We start from the raw sequence: 16,291 nt of genomic DNA on the forward strand, positions 1-16,291 counted from the left end.
AGTTAGATGGAAGCTAACTTTTTGAAACTGCAAGTGCTTTGCTTCATATTTGGCTCCAGTTTCTGCTTTTCAGGTTTATCATAATCAGAAAGCCAATGCATAACTAGATCACATGCATCTGATCTAGCAGATTCTATCCAAGCAAAACCCCCATTGACTCATGCTGACTTAAGGGAAGCTCCTTATTGCTACCAATGATGAGTTTGAGTTCCTATAAGTGTGGAGCTTTATGTCCAATGTGCTGAGAGGCTTAACAATATCCATGAACAGAACTACTGATAATCAGTGTTGCTGAAATGTCAGAGAAGTAGCTCAAAAGTGTCATGATGCTGCTTCCTTATCGCTGAAGTTATCCCTGAAATGGAAGAGAACTACAGGGGCTTTCATAATCTTTTTATAACATCATTATGGCCTCATCCCTTTAGAACCCTTGATACTCTTGGCTCTGTGAAGTGGAACAAAACTGAAGTGAGCACATAGGATACCTGGCAGTATCACACACTTGCAGTCCTGAAATCTTTGATTTTGAGGTTCAGTGAAAATTTTGCCTGAGTGATTTGTGAGGAAGATGATGGGTAGGGCACTTGAGGATTTAGCCCTGTATCTCTCTTTGGTTTGGAGTCACAGGTATTTAAAACTCCATTATTGTTTCAGTAAAGCTGTGCAAGAATTTACTGAAAACTCTGTCTCCCTTGATTTTTAATGTCTACAGGATATTCCATATGATAAATATTAATAATTTGCAAGGACATGGATGAATGCATTTTTATAATTATCAAAAACCGACATACTGGTTTAGTGTTTAAAATTAATTATTGTAGGGAAACTAGCATTACATAAGGGAATTACATTAACTCATCAGAGTGAGTTCATTTTGCCTTTCAATTTACCTTTGTTAAACTTTATTTACTAATTTTGTGTTTAACTTTTAAGTACTTAGTGAAATCTCAATTTCTGTAACGATAGGGCTTTATTCCTAAATGTTTGAAATAATGTGTATTTAATTTACATCGCCGTATATTTAAACCTGTCACAAGTCCATAAATACAAATAGCTTAACAGGAGATTTAAAGTAATGAATTTGCAAAAAGTACCTTCAGTTGTAACATCTTTTATGATGTAAGAATGGAAAATCAGCATTTAATTTATTTTAGATTGCTTTTCCCTCTGTAGACACCTCAGTTTACCCTGTTACTGAAAGGCAAGGCTTGCCAAGAACTCGTGCCTGTTAGACACTGCTCATTCTAGGGGCAATTAAATGACCCATCACCTTTGTGGCAATCCTGTGCCCTAGTGTACAAACAATGCTCTACTCAAGGAGAGCATTTCCTTGGCCATGCACTGTTATCTCCAATCTTCGTCTTAGTGGAAATGATGATCTGATTACACTTAATTGCAGAAGCCCATGAAAAATTGGAACCAGCTGTTTACTTAGTTTCATCAGGTACCTCTCAACATTTCACCTGTACTTTACTGATTTCTCTGTTGCCATAGGGACTAATTCCAGTTTCCCAAATCTGTAGCAGCAAGGTATGGAGGTCACAGGTTTCAGCTGTAAGTGAGCTGGCGGAGGAAGAAACTTTGCCAACAGCTATCTGCAAGAAGGTCCAAGCTCCTCTGATGCTGGGGAGAACAGTAACAAAAACTTGGGTTGGGGAGGGTTCAAATAAGGGTTGGTGTGTGCTGGAGAGGATCAGTATGTGAGGATGATCTCTCAGCACTGTCAATGTGAACATAATGCAGGAAAGCAGAACAAGAAATGTCTAAAATATCACCGAAGAGGGTTCTGACATTTTAGTGTGTTTCAGCTAGCAAGAGCAGAAAGCCAGGACATGGAGGAAGAGGTTATGCCACAGTTACTCACAGGATGCCTGATTTAACTGAATGTATTTTCAGATATTATTTTCTTTCTGTTTGTAGAAGCAAAGACTTATTCTTTCTAATACTGCTGCCATACTTCTGTCCAACTCAGTCAGGACACTGAGGAAAAGTAATTAAAAAATTTTATAACTCTTGAGAATTCATAAGGATCTTCCTTTTTTTTCTCCTTGGTGATATGTTTGACTGCAAGGGGAAGAGACACCTCTTCCTTATATCACTCCAATGATCATAGCATCCAGAACGGTCTGTAATGCTCCTCACAAAATTCTTCCACCAGAAAATCATGTGAAAATCCAGGCCTGGAGTAAAGCATTTCTTTCATTTAAAGCCTTGCTGTACCCCATGCAGGTCACCATGAATGTCCTCAGACTTGCGAGTTTTCAGTTTAATGAGCAATGAAGGACTCACAGAGGTTCCACAGATATCATCACTTCAGCTCCAGTCTTTGGCTGAATCCTGATCTACAACGTATCTGGGGGGTTGTTTAGGATCTGTAGCACCCTGTAGAATCTCTTTTAGATTCTCCAAAGGATTACTAACATATAACAAAATGGGACGCTATTTTCAGGGCAGTTCTGCAAATACGAGCTCTCAGCTCTAATGCATTCTGTCTTAGAATCTCCACCCAATCTCCTTAGTCTTTTAAAGATTGGTTTGCTTCTGCTAGCAAAAATAGCACTGAAAGTGGGCACCCTTGACTAGTCTCCCTCGAAAGTCAAAATTGAGATAGTATTGTGACATTAGTATGCATCCTTGCTCAGAACAGTGTAACTGATGCAATACATTTAGAGCAAATTTTTAAATTTCTATCATAGTAAATAGAAACTGCCATTCAATCCAGTGAAATGCTTTCTCAGCGTCAAAAGGTGCTATTACCACAGGACTGGCATCATTTTTCATCTTAAAGAGGATATTAAATAAGCACAGCAAATTCATGCAGGTGAGACTCCCGTACTAAACATAAAATAAAACCACGCATTGTTCAGGATGAATTATTTTAATGCTTATACTTCAAGTCAATTGGCCAATGACTTTGCCAATTTGTTAATACCTGCATTTAGGAATGAAATGGATCTATGCAGCCCATATTGCTGTATGTTTTAGTCTGTTTCAGTGTTGCCAGAATCAGCACCCTGCAGTCTGCAAAGTATCTGCTGGTCAGCACCTGGTTTGCATAATCAAGTGCTACAAAGACATGAAAACAGCCAACACAGCTTGCAAAAATGATGTTCCCCTTTTGAAATGTGAGGGCTAACCTTGCCTAATGGTCCCAAGATTTATGAACCATTCATTAGCAATGGACCAGAAAAGTGAAAGGTTAGCCCACATGTGCTCAAAGACTGAACAACTTTGGGTGGGATGAAAGATAAGACAAAGATCCAGCTTGGATCTAGAGCTGGTTTTTCAAGACAGCACAGCATGCTGAGAAGTAATGTGCTTGTATGCATTTGCGTTTAGGAATACACTTTAATCACCCAGGTTTGAACAAGTAGCCTCTGCTTTTATGGCTCTTATGACTCTATGGGTGAAGCAGAGCTGCTATTTCCCTTTAAATCATCTCCTTGTTAAGATTTAGAAATGATACTTCCCTTATATTTGGTATGGTCGGAGAGCAGACATTGCATGCCATGCCTTTGCTGTGTACCATCTTCCACTTCAAGCCAGCTAATCAGGATTTAGCCGAAGAAATTTCAGGAGCCCAGGGCCGCCTTTAGGCCCCAGAGCTTTCTTTTCTGTTTGTGCAAGTGAAACTGTGCAGCTCAGACATAATACTCGTATTAATATCTCTTTTGACTTCTTAGCTCTCTGTGATGATGTACAGGGCCTTGTTTATCCCTGACATACCCCTTAAATACCCCCTTCTACAGTTTCCCATCCTATACTGTATCCATGTTTGTTGCATATACTCTTTCCACCCCACCCTAATCCTTTCTCCTTTCTCTCTCACCTTCAAATATGGGAAGCTGCAAACAGGGCACTCTTTCTTCTGCATGTTAGTTAATATTACCCTGACTGTGAAACTAAACCTACAGTGCTGCATTTCTAATTAATCAAGAAGACATGCTGTAATAATATGGCTACAGATAAGTAATCAACCAGGGCTCTGCTGAAAAGAAACTTGCCCAGCAGAGCCATCCTTAGTTACATTGTGGAGCTCTGCATGGTTTGAGTAAGTGGTAGGAAAGAGCAGGAGCCAGGGAGGACCCAGCCCAGCAACTGCATGAGTGGGCAAGGGACAGGGAAGGAAAGAAGAGAGGAAAGAAAGAAGAAAAGAAAGAAAATGAGTGCTGGTGGTTCTAATTGAAGATGAGGGTAGGAATGTGAGAAAGGTTTGTGTGTCAGGTGCTGTTTGCAGGTGCAATGTGTTGGGACAATCAGAACTGGAGGTAGAGAGCAATTGAAATGATTGCAGTGATGACGGGCACCTCGACACTTCTGGTTCAGCTCTGCATGGCTTCTGGTAGGTCTCTGTGCCTTGCTGCCTGAGAGCAGAGTAAAAATGGCTGACCAGAGCCACCGTTTCTGTGTGGCCACTTTAGAAGCTGAATAAAGGAAACTGAAAAGCAAAGTTGGACCACATGTCTGGCTAGCAGAGACTAACCCAGTACCTCATGAAATGACTGTGTGTATAGTTCATCTTTGCCTTTAGTGGAAGAAGGAGGAAGACATTTTTTCTAATGACTTGCTAATCTCCAATGTGTTTGATCAGCTTTTGGTAACTTTTTATGGTTATACAGGAGAGACTCTGAGGTTTCATAATTTACGGTAACTAGAAATGTGTGGAATCAGTCAGATACTCTTCCAAACCAGTATTTGTTTGAGGTCTTCTTATCTTGATGTCTTCTGTCAAAAGGGATGTATGCGCGTGGTTTTTGTGAGGACTAGTTAATGTAAAGACAATGCTTGAAGATTAATAGTACTTCGGATACAATTTTTGAGGATCCTAAGGAAATTGGCGAAGTCTGTAGTTTCTTCGATTAAAATGATGGAGCCAGCTACACAAAAATACCTAATAATTCAAGCAGATAATTCTTCCTCTCCTCACTTAGGAAGCTCAACACCATCCACACTTGCTCACTAGCAGGCTGTCAAATAGTATATGTAAAATATCTCCATAATCAGTGACTGCATTGAAAAACTATCACCTTATTTGATGCTAATGTATCGTGTCCCTTGTTTTCACTTCTCTGGTAAGCATTCATTCCTCTGTTTGCAAGATCTTGAACCACAGCCCTTCGTGCTTCAACCTAGCAGAATGCTAGTCAGCCAGAGCCGGTGTGCAGATGGAACAGAGCTCCTCTGCGCCAGCTTCAAGCTGGGCAGACGTGAGCCAGCTTTATCCCAGAAGGGTTAATCGCAGTAACACGGGGCTGTGCATGAGTTACTGTGCCAGTACAGACACGCTCTCAGATTCCAAGCTCCACGCTTTTCCAGACTGATATTGCTTAGAAGCAGAGCAGCTCTCATTTATCAATGGGCAGCAACGGAACCTGCCAAAATGGAGTACCCATTGTTGGAGAGTGATTCGGGATTGTGACAAAGATAAAGCAGTAGGAGACTGAGCAGAGGAAACTCATACAACGAGCAAGAACAGCTTGTGTCACGTTACCACCTGTTCCTTTGACATCTGAATTTATGGTCTAAACCATAAATGGCCTAAGGCCTCATTTATTTGAGCTCAGGACAGAAACAACACATGCCCTACAGAGCTTAGCTTCACATTTCAAGTACTGATTACAAAGAAAACTGAACAAGCCTTACAGAATTTGGGGGCTTTTGGTAAAAACTAAAATTAGACACCATAAAAGCAAAAACTGTTTTAGAAAAGAATCATAATAATCACTTCTAAACTGTGATAAATCCTGAACAAAAAAGAAAAATCAATTAGATAAATAGGAGAGTTAGATTAGAACGCTTTGGTCTCTGGATAAATTCAGCAAAAAAAAAGACCAAGTGCAATTCCCACCAAGGAAATGATCAGAAGGCGGTAAAAGTACTGTGGCAAAACTCAAGTCAGCATGTTCCTGGCACTATAGTTTATTGGAGGGACTAGATAGATAATCATCACCTTGAAAAAATATTTACTGTGATTGGAAAAAGTATAGGAGTTTTTAAAGTTCTGCCACTTGAATGAGAAGCATGAGGCAGGTGGTGGTGACAAAGGCTAGGGGGAATGTGACAACAAGTATTGATAGCAGTTCAAAGGAAGGAAGGTACAGCTGCTGCAGGAAGTGTTGGATCCAGCTCTGCAGCTGAGCTGGACTTGGTCGTCTGCCCTGAAGTGTAAGAGAGAAAAATGAGCATATGCAGCCATGGATTTGCTCTAAGCCGTGATTTGAGGATGCCAGTAGACAACCAGGATATCTATCCTCCATGAAACAGAGAAGGCTGGTTTTCTGTATTTGTTTGAGAGTGACAAATATCAATAATAAGGCAGAAATGTTTAAACAAGGACACAGCAGATCACAAAGGAGGACAACCCATCTGTTTTAGCAGCTGCTTTGAAACATTCAGTGAGATACCTACGTCAGCAAAGAAATTCTCCCAGTGTTTCAGTCTAGTTCCTGTAATGCTTATTCATCTTGGCTAGAAGAGTTGTCTGGGATGGTTTGCAGAATGAGGCCTAGAAATCATTGTATAGCCATTTTGTGCTCTTTTGTAGGTTCACATTCTGTGTGCAACTGCAATTAATTAAGCAAGCTGCATAAACAAAGTCACTATGTCCATTCCTTCAAATTACTGTACCTTGGACTCACACTCTCTGCTATCTCCTAGTAGAAATCTGTCACCACCTATCACCAGCTCACTTGAATGCAGAGAACCTCTTCCAATTCCTGTTGACTTCCTTGGAAACAGGAGTGCTTGGGATCCCTAAGCAGTACGCTCAGCTCCCAAAGACTTCTCTCCTTCTTTCAGGTACCTGTACCTGGAGTATTCTGGGTAAATGAAAGAAATTCTCACATAAAAAAGAAGGCCACGACATGATTTCAACCTAACCACTCTGTGACTTAAATGTATTGCCTACTTTGTTTTACAAAGCTGAAATAGGAAACATTAAATTACTACAGAGCCCAAGCTCTAAAAAGTATTTTTTTTTCTGTAGAAAATACTAATTTTTAATGAAACAGAAGCACGTGGGACACAAGCCTGAAATTGCTGAGCTATGATGGGAGTCACTAGCAGCTATTCTCACACTGTACATTTACTGATTTATTACTCTGAATTTGCATATATGCTTATATAGTGAGTATGTGAATAGTATGGATGGTTTCTGTAAATTTGTAGATGAGAACAACAGCTATTATGAAGCTAAGATATATATAGCTTGACCACTGAAGGACCTTACTTGTCTCTGTGACTGTGCCTTTTCAGTTTGATGGTAATGGATCCCCTCTTTGCTTTGGTTGTTGTTCAGCCTGTCATCATAAGTGATGTTTGTGTTTGTGTTAGTAATAGCAGGAGAGTTTTCTATCGACTCTCTAATGATACATAAAGAACTGCAAACCAATCCATAATGAGCACTTATCCTTCTTTGCTTACTTTTTTTTGCTGTAATGCTTCATGTCTGATATTTGCTCAGTAATTTTTTTAAAAGTTTAGAAATTCTGCTCCATTTAACAATTTGACTTCCCATCAGCATAGTTTTTCTATGGAAAGGAACAGGCATACACAGACATTCAGGATCCTGTTGAGATCTCAAAAGTAAACAGCAAAAGTACACCTAGAATATTCAGATATATCCGATCACTCACCAAATTGTAGTAATTATGTCCTCAGTTGCTTTAGTCCATATGTTAGACCTGTTCTCTGCACAGAGATTATGAAAGTCTTCCTGCTTTTGTGCTGGCATGGCGCTGTAACACAACAGGCCATGCACAACACTTGCTGCTCATGCCTGTTGGCTTCACATGCCGTACTGGGCACCCTCCACCTGTGACCTCCTGTGCCAATTTTCTTACCTCCAAAGTTTCTGACTTTAGACGTGGAATTCTGAACTGTTGTAAGCAGATGTAGTGGCTGGCATGTTGTGTATTCCAGGCTGCGCCTTGTTTAACTAACCACCACCACCCCCCCTCCCCCCCCCCCCCCCAAAAAAAAAGTGATTAGAACGATACAACGTGTTTCACAGGTAGCCTTAAAGCAGGGTCCACTCAGTCGAGCTAGACAGATTGTTTCTGAAATATTCAATATCTTTATTTATGCTTCCAAGATTGGGGAGAAAACTACGAAATAGAAAAGTAAAAACCAGCAGATTCAGCAGATCTTATCTCACTATTTTTCCCGTTCTGTTTTCATTTGCACTTTTATTTCCATGCAGTATTTCATTTTTTTATGCATCTATCACTGTTTGCTTCTGTCAGAAGTTCAAAGGCAGCCTGCTTTCATAAAGGAGGGACTGTACTGACTGAGCTATAATATTGTTTCTACCTTTTTTGACCAATCTTCAATGCGTATTTCCAGTTTTGAAAAGTATTTCATGAATCACTGGGCAGTTTGAAAAATCTATAGTGTAAGCTCATTACTTTCTGGCTGCTGAGTGTTTTCCATTGGTTCTGTTTGTGATGCAAAATATACAGCCCTTTCTCTCAGGAAAAAGAAGTTAAATTTTCATATGTACATAAATAATAATTAAAAAAATGGAGGTGATATCAAAGTGATGTATTTCATTTCCTATATACCTTTGACTACCCCTCTGTCCATTAATCCACACAAACGTTCATGATATTGCAACCTCCTTAGCACCTTTAGTCTTATTTTTCTAGCTAGTCAGTCAAAAAATGCTTACTTCTCCCCCCTTGAAATGTGGCACTTGAAGCCATCCTCCCAAATGTCACTGGCTTGAGGCCCAGGACAAGCAATATTCTGTTCTACGCTAGTGATCATGGTTTAAGCTCATATCTCATGAGGCTGCAGAGCTAGAAGTGGGAGCTTTGTACTTGCTAGCGAGCTCTTTGCCCCAGCAAGCAAAGAGGGATAAGAGATGTATAGGAGTTAATTTCAGTGGGGCCAGGATTTTACTCTTGAAGAGACAGATCCGGGGCGTCACAGACCACAGAATATAATGGAAATGGCAAAATGATACAACTTTAACAGAGTCACTTTCAGATGAATATTATATTTTTAACAAATATTTTCTCCTGCTTACCCACATATTGAATCTTAGTAACTCAGGTTCTTAATATCAAAGGCATAAGGATATCAAAGTGGCCCTGATACAATTAACCTGCCCCCTCCAATCTATTTTAAGCATTTCTAGCACCAATATTTTTCTGGAAAACCTCTTCAAACATATTGCACTATGGGAATGTATGAAAGTGTTTTCAGCACTCCTGCAGAGTAACATGTGGAACTCACCTAGAGTTTAACTACTTATATCACACCAAATCCCTTTTTTTTCTCACTCTTTAGTGAAGGGTGGGAGATAAACAAAAACTCCATTTTCTTACTCCCTTTAGAACTGGGCACCAAGCTAAATCAGTTCTCCAAATAGTCTTCTTCTTTTTTTTTCTTTTTTCTTTTTTTTTTTTTCCAGCAAAGAAGCCATGCTGCCATCAATGAGTCACAAAATAATTAAACATTTAAGAGTGTCTGGGCTTTCATTCTGAGGAGGTGACAGGGCTGAAGAGTAGCTGAGGCTCGCAGTTGGGAGGCATTCTGTGCACCTGCAGGCACAAACACACAGCCTCCAGGTACGGTGGAAAGGAGAGAGGGACAACAGGGCCCAGAGCAAGGGGCTGCTGGGGTCACACAGGTGGTAGCCAAGGTGCTCAGGGACAACGTCCTGGCAGACAGCACCTGGGTCACCATCAGAAACACCAGCCATTGCCCTCACCCTGACTTGCACTCAACATTTTGGCTGCAAGCTGCTGAGACGCTCTGGCATGGATGAAGGGTAAGAGGCTCTTCCACTTCATTCCAGGCCAACCATAATGTGGAGAACATGTTTGGAATTTGTCATGATATTAAGGTGTAGATTACACTACGTTGCTTTTTTATGAGCTTCATGAGAAATCAGCCATAGTTTGTTTGAAAGGGTGTTTTATATCTATGCAAGGAAGCCTATACAAGGAACTATATATATGGTATCTATACAGATACAGTCCTATATCTAGATCTATACTATATATATACAAGGGAATCTCTGAAAGACAAGCCAAAAACTGCATTATGAAATGGTAGCTATTTCATTCATCCAGACAGCTGAGGGAAAGTTGCTGTTTGAGCAGTTTTATTTGGGAATTCATCTAGGAGTCCTGTTGCTTCAAGTCTTGTCAGTTTGGAGAAGTTTGTCTCCATCTACATCACTGTTTCTGACATGGATTTCTCACGCTACGTGGATTTTTATGTCGTCATTAGTGTCTTAGGTCCTCCTGAAGCTGTCACAAGCAGATTTTTATTTCGTGTGACTCTTCTGACAGCCTGTGGCTACCAGAAAGGTGAAAGTGAGAAGGGTGAATCAGGAGAGGGGACAACCCAGTCCCTTCCGAGCACATGCGAAGCTCTCCTCAGTCAGGCTTTGCTGAAAGCCTTAAAAAGTGATTCTGCCACTTTTACTCACGGGTTAGGGAAAGCAGCTGCTCATATTTTAATGTCTTTACCCCCAGTTCTTAAGTAGGAAGAGAAATAAATGGACAGTGGCATAAGTAGGGCTGTGAAGAGCAGTATCAGTCTTGTGCTTTGCCTCCAAGTGAGTGTCGAACCTTGGAGAAACAGCCAAAGTGACAAACTGTGCATGGGTGAGACAAAGCACCTGCAATGCCTTCGGTGTACAGGACTACAGTGAAATTCTGAACAGTCAGAAATCCAGTCCAGTATATGTCACATAATGAAAATAAATAGGTTGAAGCAGAAATTCGGATGCATTTTAAGATACTTTCTTCATTGACTTGTTTCCAAGTTGATTAAAAGCTTATGAGTTCAGCCTATGCTCTTCTGCTCTTTTCAGGTCTAGCTACTGGGTATTCAGATGCATACCCACACACATATGTGGATTCACATACTGTTAAAATGCAAGCCTCTAGATAGCTAAAAGTATTAATTCATAGGAATTAAAATTAAATTAAATGGCTGGGCTGTTTTCCAGATGTTTTCCAAAGTTCCCATGCTTACACATAACTACCTCTGTAGGATTTACATTACACTACTGTATTAGTTTCAGTGTGCATTTGGCTGCCAAGAATACTGTCTATGACCACCATGGCAATCTAATTAAATATTTGAGAAGCAGAAAGCTGGACATTATTCAAGTCAAGCTCAGCATTAAATTAGAAAATTTAGTCTGTCTCCCTTATCAGAAGAGTTTTGAATCGGTCTATTCTACCAAAACCCATAAGTTTAATGAATTTGGTCAGACATGCTGGGTAACAGATGTCTGACATAGGGCCGTGAGCCTAAATCATAAAAGTGAGGCTTCAGTTTGGCATGGCAAAATATATTAGGAAGGCTTGGAAAGGTCAGTCACCAGCAACCTGCTAGCTGATAGTTGAGAATCAGCACTGTAAAATGCATGAGCTGCCTTTTGTAGTCTATTGCAGGAAGCCTTGGAGAGCCACAGATAATTTGCTTTCAATGATTCATCAAGTTGGCCCTTTGTTTCACTAATTTGAGTGTCAAGTGCAACCACATCATAAAGAATTACCAAGACCTGATAAGTTCCTTCTTATGTTGCTTCGTTTGTCTTAACAACCGGTGCTATTGAAACTCAACCCGCAAACTGAATGAATAGCAAGTATGCGTGCAGCATGGCCACTCTCTGAAGTGGGAAAAGAGGTTTGCTGAGCTGTCCGCTGACGAACCCTACATTCTTGTTTCTTTTTCCCTTCTTGAGAGGCAGCAAATGCTGCGGGCTGTGCCAGTGCTAGAGATGGCATTTGTTTCACTGTTAGTCCTCCAATGAATTAGTAAAGATAAAAAATGGATTTCACTGACTCCAGCCTTGAGAAAGCTGCTATTGTGACCATGGTTGAGTTAGCCTGCTGATCGTTTTCCCCTTAATGTGATCCTTAATGTGATATAGCTATAGGTTAGATGTGGAGCCATATATTAGAACTATTATTTCCATGAGTAATTTCAAGAGAAATATCTTCATGATTAGGAGATAGATTTTTTTTTTTTTAATGCTATGCTGTCATTTTAATAACTTCGTAAGAAACCAGCCTTACAGCGGCTTGTTGTGCAGGGGCACATTTCTGCACGGGGAATTCCCAGAGCAAGAAGCCTATGTAAGTCCAGGTCCCTGACTAAAGTTTTTACAACTGAACCGCACACCATTAGCACAAAGAAGGGCACAATAAAAAACTTCAGAAGGCTGCTCGTAAAGGAAGGGTGGGAAAACGCCCGTCTTCAGCTACTGAAGAGGCGGCACGGGCAGCAAGCCTGGGAGAAACTCTTGTTCTACGGGAAAAATACCGAGGGAAGCTGCGATCGAAAGGCTTTGGAATCGGCTCGGGGAAAGCTTGCAAGGGGGAGGGCGGTGGCAGCGCCGCACCAGGAGTTGGGGGCGTCGGTGTGGTTCGGGAACGCGGCTTCCAAGCGCTGCCTGCCCGCTGCCGGGGAGCCAGCGGCGGCCGGGCGGGGGCGGCTGCGCGGGACGGGGACGGGGCTGGGGCTGGGGCTGGGGACGGAACCGGAGCCGCTGCCCTCCGGCGGAGCCCCGCGGCCGGGGGGAGGCAGAAGTTAACTTCCACCTGCCCTGCAGCCGCCGCTGCGCCGGCGGGAGGAGGCGGAGGCGGAGGCGGAGGCAGGCGGGGCAGCCGAGGACCCGGCTCTGGCAGCCCCGGGGGTCCGGCCGGCCGCGGCTCCCCCCGCATCCCCGCCACGGCGGCGCTTCCCCGGCCGAGCCATGGCCGCGGCATCCCCGCCATGCCGAGCCTAGCGGGCAGCGGGAGGCCCGGCGGCCGGGAGGCGCCCAAAATGAAGAGCCTGCTGGTGAGTGCCTTGCCGCCGCTGCTCAGCCCGGCCCCGGCGGGGGGGAGCGGGGCTGCCCCGGGGCCCCCGCATCCCTGCCCGCGCACCCCGCGGCTCCCCGGGCTCGCGGGGAGCCGAGCGAAACCCAGGCGGCGGCGGCGAAGAACTTTCCGCCTGCTTTCTTTTATTCGTGTTGCTCGCCGTTCGGGGGATCCGGCTGTGTGTGTGTGTGTGCGTTTGAAGGAGCGTGCGGAAAGCCGAGCTGCTTAAAGGACGAGGCTGGAGGTGGCCGGAGGGAGCGGGGGGGGCACGACAATCCCCAGCACTCGCTCAAACGCACGCATGAGATGCCCGGAGGGGGACGGTGCATGGCGAGGAGAGGCGCGGGGGAGCCGGGCAGGAGGCAAGAGGCAGACCCGGTGGCTGCCAGCGGGGCAGAGGAGCGGGTCGGTACCGGGGGGGGGGGGGGGGGGGGGTGATCCACGGGCGCACTTTTGCCGGGGCTCTCGCAGCGTGAAACTTGCGGTGGGGAGCGGTGCACGGAGCGGGGCTGCCGGCCGGCCCCGCAGCGCTCAGCCGCCTCTCTCTGCCCCCCGCAGCGCCACGGGCTGGCCGTCTGCTTGGCGCTCACCACCATGTGCACCAGCTTGTTGCTCATGTACGGCGGCATCGGCGGCGGGGGCCACCCGGAGCCGCGGCAGCAGCAGCAGCAGCAGCAGCAGCAGCAGGTGGCGGCGGTGCCCAGCCGCCCGCCGGGACGCGGCCAGCAGCGCCCGGCGCTCCCCGTCGGAGCCGGGCTCCTGGAGGGCTACATCAGCGTCCTGGAGCACAAGGTGAGCCCTCTCACCGGGCACCTGGGGGTCCTGCGCTGCCCCGTCCTCTGAGGGGACAGCTGAGCTCGCCTCGCAGCCCACCGGGAGGTGGTGGGGGGCTCGGGATGCCCCCCGGCCTCGCAGCCAGCTCTGGCTCCAGCAGCCTTCGGGTGCTGATGCGCCTGGCCCTGGGTGTGTGGGTTAGCGGGGTCAGGAGTTGGTGGACTGCTGGCAGGCGAGCCTCCGTGGTGCTGTTTTTTCTCCTCTCTTGCCCAGCAGAAGATGCAAGGTGAAGTGTTTAGGGTCTGGTGCTGAATGCTGGAGGTACACTACCTCTAGTGCTGAGGAAGGGTTAAGGAAGTAAGTTTAGTTACTGGAAGGGAAAGTCAATAGGCAGGTGTTTATTCTTAGCTGATTTAGTCTTGGGAAACCAAAGAGAACTGTAGCTCCAGCACAAATGACCTTTTCATCCTCCTCCTGGGAAGCAGAAGTTGTCAACCATAGTTTCCATTCTAGAAATCGAGGACACCTCTTTAATGGTGATCAAAATGATGTCCCTCCCCTTGACATGGGAATCATCAGACTGTAATGCCCATGTATGAGAGATAGGCAGACTGAGCTTTGGTATCTCACAGGAGAGATGTAATGAAATAAAGTGAGCAAGGTGGCACATCCATGCTGAAGAGGTACTTGAGATTCAATAATTTTCTCAGAAGGCAGATTCCTCTGCCGCTCAGGCAGTGCTCAGTTTGTTGCGTTTATGTAGAGGCTCCAAGGACCCCCCTCTGCCAACCCCCCAGCTAATGTTTAGTACGCACACTTTACAGCAAGAATGGGAAAAACAGCAAGGGAAGTGAGGATTCTCAACTTTCTCATGTTTTCACATCCAGACTGACATCTTTCTGAAAGATGTGTTGTCAAACAAGTTACTGGGCTCAGTTTAGAGGTACTGTGTGAAGACTAGTGACTTTGATATACAGGGATTTTTATTGTTCCTTCTGGCTTCGCTTTCTATGCAAGAGTTATCTGTAGTGCTCTTAACACAGAAAAATAGCTCGTGATGGTCCCTTGTAGGCTTTATTTGCTTTCTTACATGGTTCCTTGGAAATTCTCAGATGCAGTGTCTGTCGGCTATAGAAGAAACAAGCTTGGCCATGGGGCTTCCTAATGTGTGTATACCTACTGTGTGATCTTTTGTAATTCTTTTGTCCTTCTTGGACTTGGCTGTAGTGATGAGATGTAAATATATATGTGCATGATTTTCGTAAGCTGTAATCACTGAAAAGGCATCTGTGGGGTTTTTTAGGCCATATATGTGCATAGCCATCTGACACTGGTAACCCCTTAGGACCATTTCTCCTGACTACAAAATATTATTAGAATATATTTAAAATCATTATTCTGTGATTATTATTTTCCAAGGTAATTTTAACGTTTCCCTGTGTTTTGGAAAAAGCTGCTTCTCTAGCTTTTTAATATATTGTATTATGCCCCCAAACCCACAGACACTCTATTTCTGAATTTTATTTCACACAGCTTGTGCCTCGCAGTAGTAATCTGCTGAAGCTTTAATAACTTTTCCACATAACTTCTGTGGGTCAAAAAGAAGATAGTGCAGTCCCTGCTGTGATCCCAGCTTGCTTTGTGTTATTTTAACTCACGAGATCCTGCAGAGAGCTGTGCCACCGTGGTACACAGAGCCGTGAGGACAGGGAGATGATGGTGGAAAGAAGGGCTCAGATTTGTCTCTTAATAGTGCATTTGTTTTAGTAATTTAAGAGACAGAGATATTTAACATGGATTTTGAATCCCAAAATACGTAGATTTCTGGTGGAATAAAAAATGGTGAGCTTGAAAATCCCAGACACTAATGGCTTGGAAAAAGAAGGGTGCAGGATTAGTGATGATGAGAGAAGGAGAAGGAGAGAGTTTGCAAGAACTGAAAAAAGGTGACAGATTTTCAGGGAACATGGTTCTTCGGTGGACAGTGAAGACTGCAGAGGTGACAGTTTGAATAGCAATAAGCATAAAAGTCCAGTCCAAAGCGAAAGAAAATGAAGTAATCAGGGAGATTTAAGGAACATTAGGAGAACTGCAAGAAGAGAGCAAGATAAACTTCTGTACCTGTGAGGAGGACATGGTATTTTAAGAGATGGGTCTGGAAGGAGATGAAAAGTACTTTGTGTATGAGGACAACAGGCTTGGAAAGGTAAGGGGAGGAGAATGACTTCAGCAAAGGTATGTGTTATTTTGATGGCACAGAGGTCACTGTGAAATGACAACAGAGGGATTTTTCACAAAACAGCTGCCTTAATTTCTCACATAGAATCTGCACTTTATCTGCCAAGAAGCTGAATGACCATTTTGCAAAATTCATCATTTGCATACAGTTCATGCACTGTTGACAGGAGTAGACTAATTGTTGAACTCAGGTCTAGGAGCTAAAACACATTGATAACTTTAGAAAGACTTCTTTGTTTGTTTGTTCTCTGGAGCCCATGGTTTGCTTTAATAGGAAAACTAATTTCGTGTTTATGTTCTTGTACACCTTCTGATACCTTTAATGAGAGTAAGTATGCACGTATATGTAGAAGCTGATAAGTGATAAAGTTGTTAATCCAAAATTGCAACGTGGATATTGTCATGTACAGAAGCTGTACTATACGGTTGCATAGACATTTCTCTTCAGG

At 43.7% G+C, this 16,291-nt stretch overlaps 1 protein-coding gene across 2 annotated transcripts in view; it reads left to right on the top strand.

Moving 5' to 3' along the window:
• The first annotated feature begins 12,100 nt into the window (after positions 1 to 12,100).
• Positions 12,101 to 16,291, top strand: part of ST6GALNAC5 (ST6 N-acetylgalactosaminide alpha-2,6-sialyltransferase 5) — a 72,001-nt gene continuing 67,810 nt past the window's right edge. The window contains exons 1-2 of one of the 2 annotated variants that reach the window (XM_080601509.1): positions 12,101 to 12,810; positions 13,389 to 13,622. In XM_080601509.1, the coding sequence (XP_080457635.1) occupies positions 12,745 to 12,810; positions 13,389 to 13,622 (300 nt within the window). In that variant the 5' untranslated portion in view covers positions 12,101 to 12,744. Of the gene's footprint in view, positions 12,811 to 12,832; positions 13,193 to 13,388; positions 13,623 to 16,291 lie in introns of those variants that run through there. The other variant, XM_080601510.1, reaches the window with a different exon arrangement.

Source organism: Anser brachyrhynchus, assembly GCF_964034855.1.
Source record: "Anser brachyrhynchus genome assembly, chromosome: 8".
NCBI lineage: Eukaryota > Metazoa > Chordata > Aves > Anseriformes > Anatidae > Anser > Anser brachyrhynchus.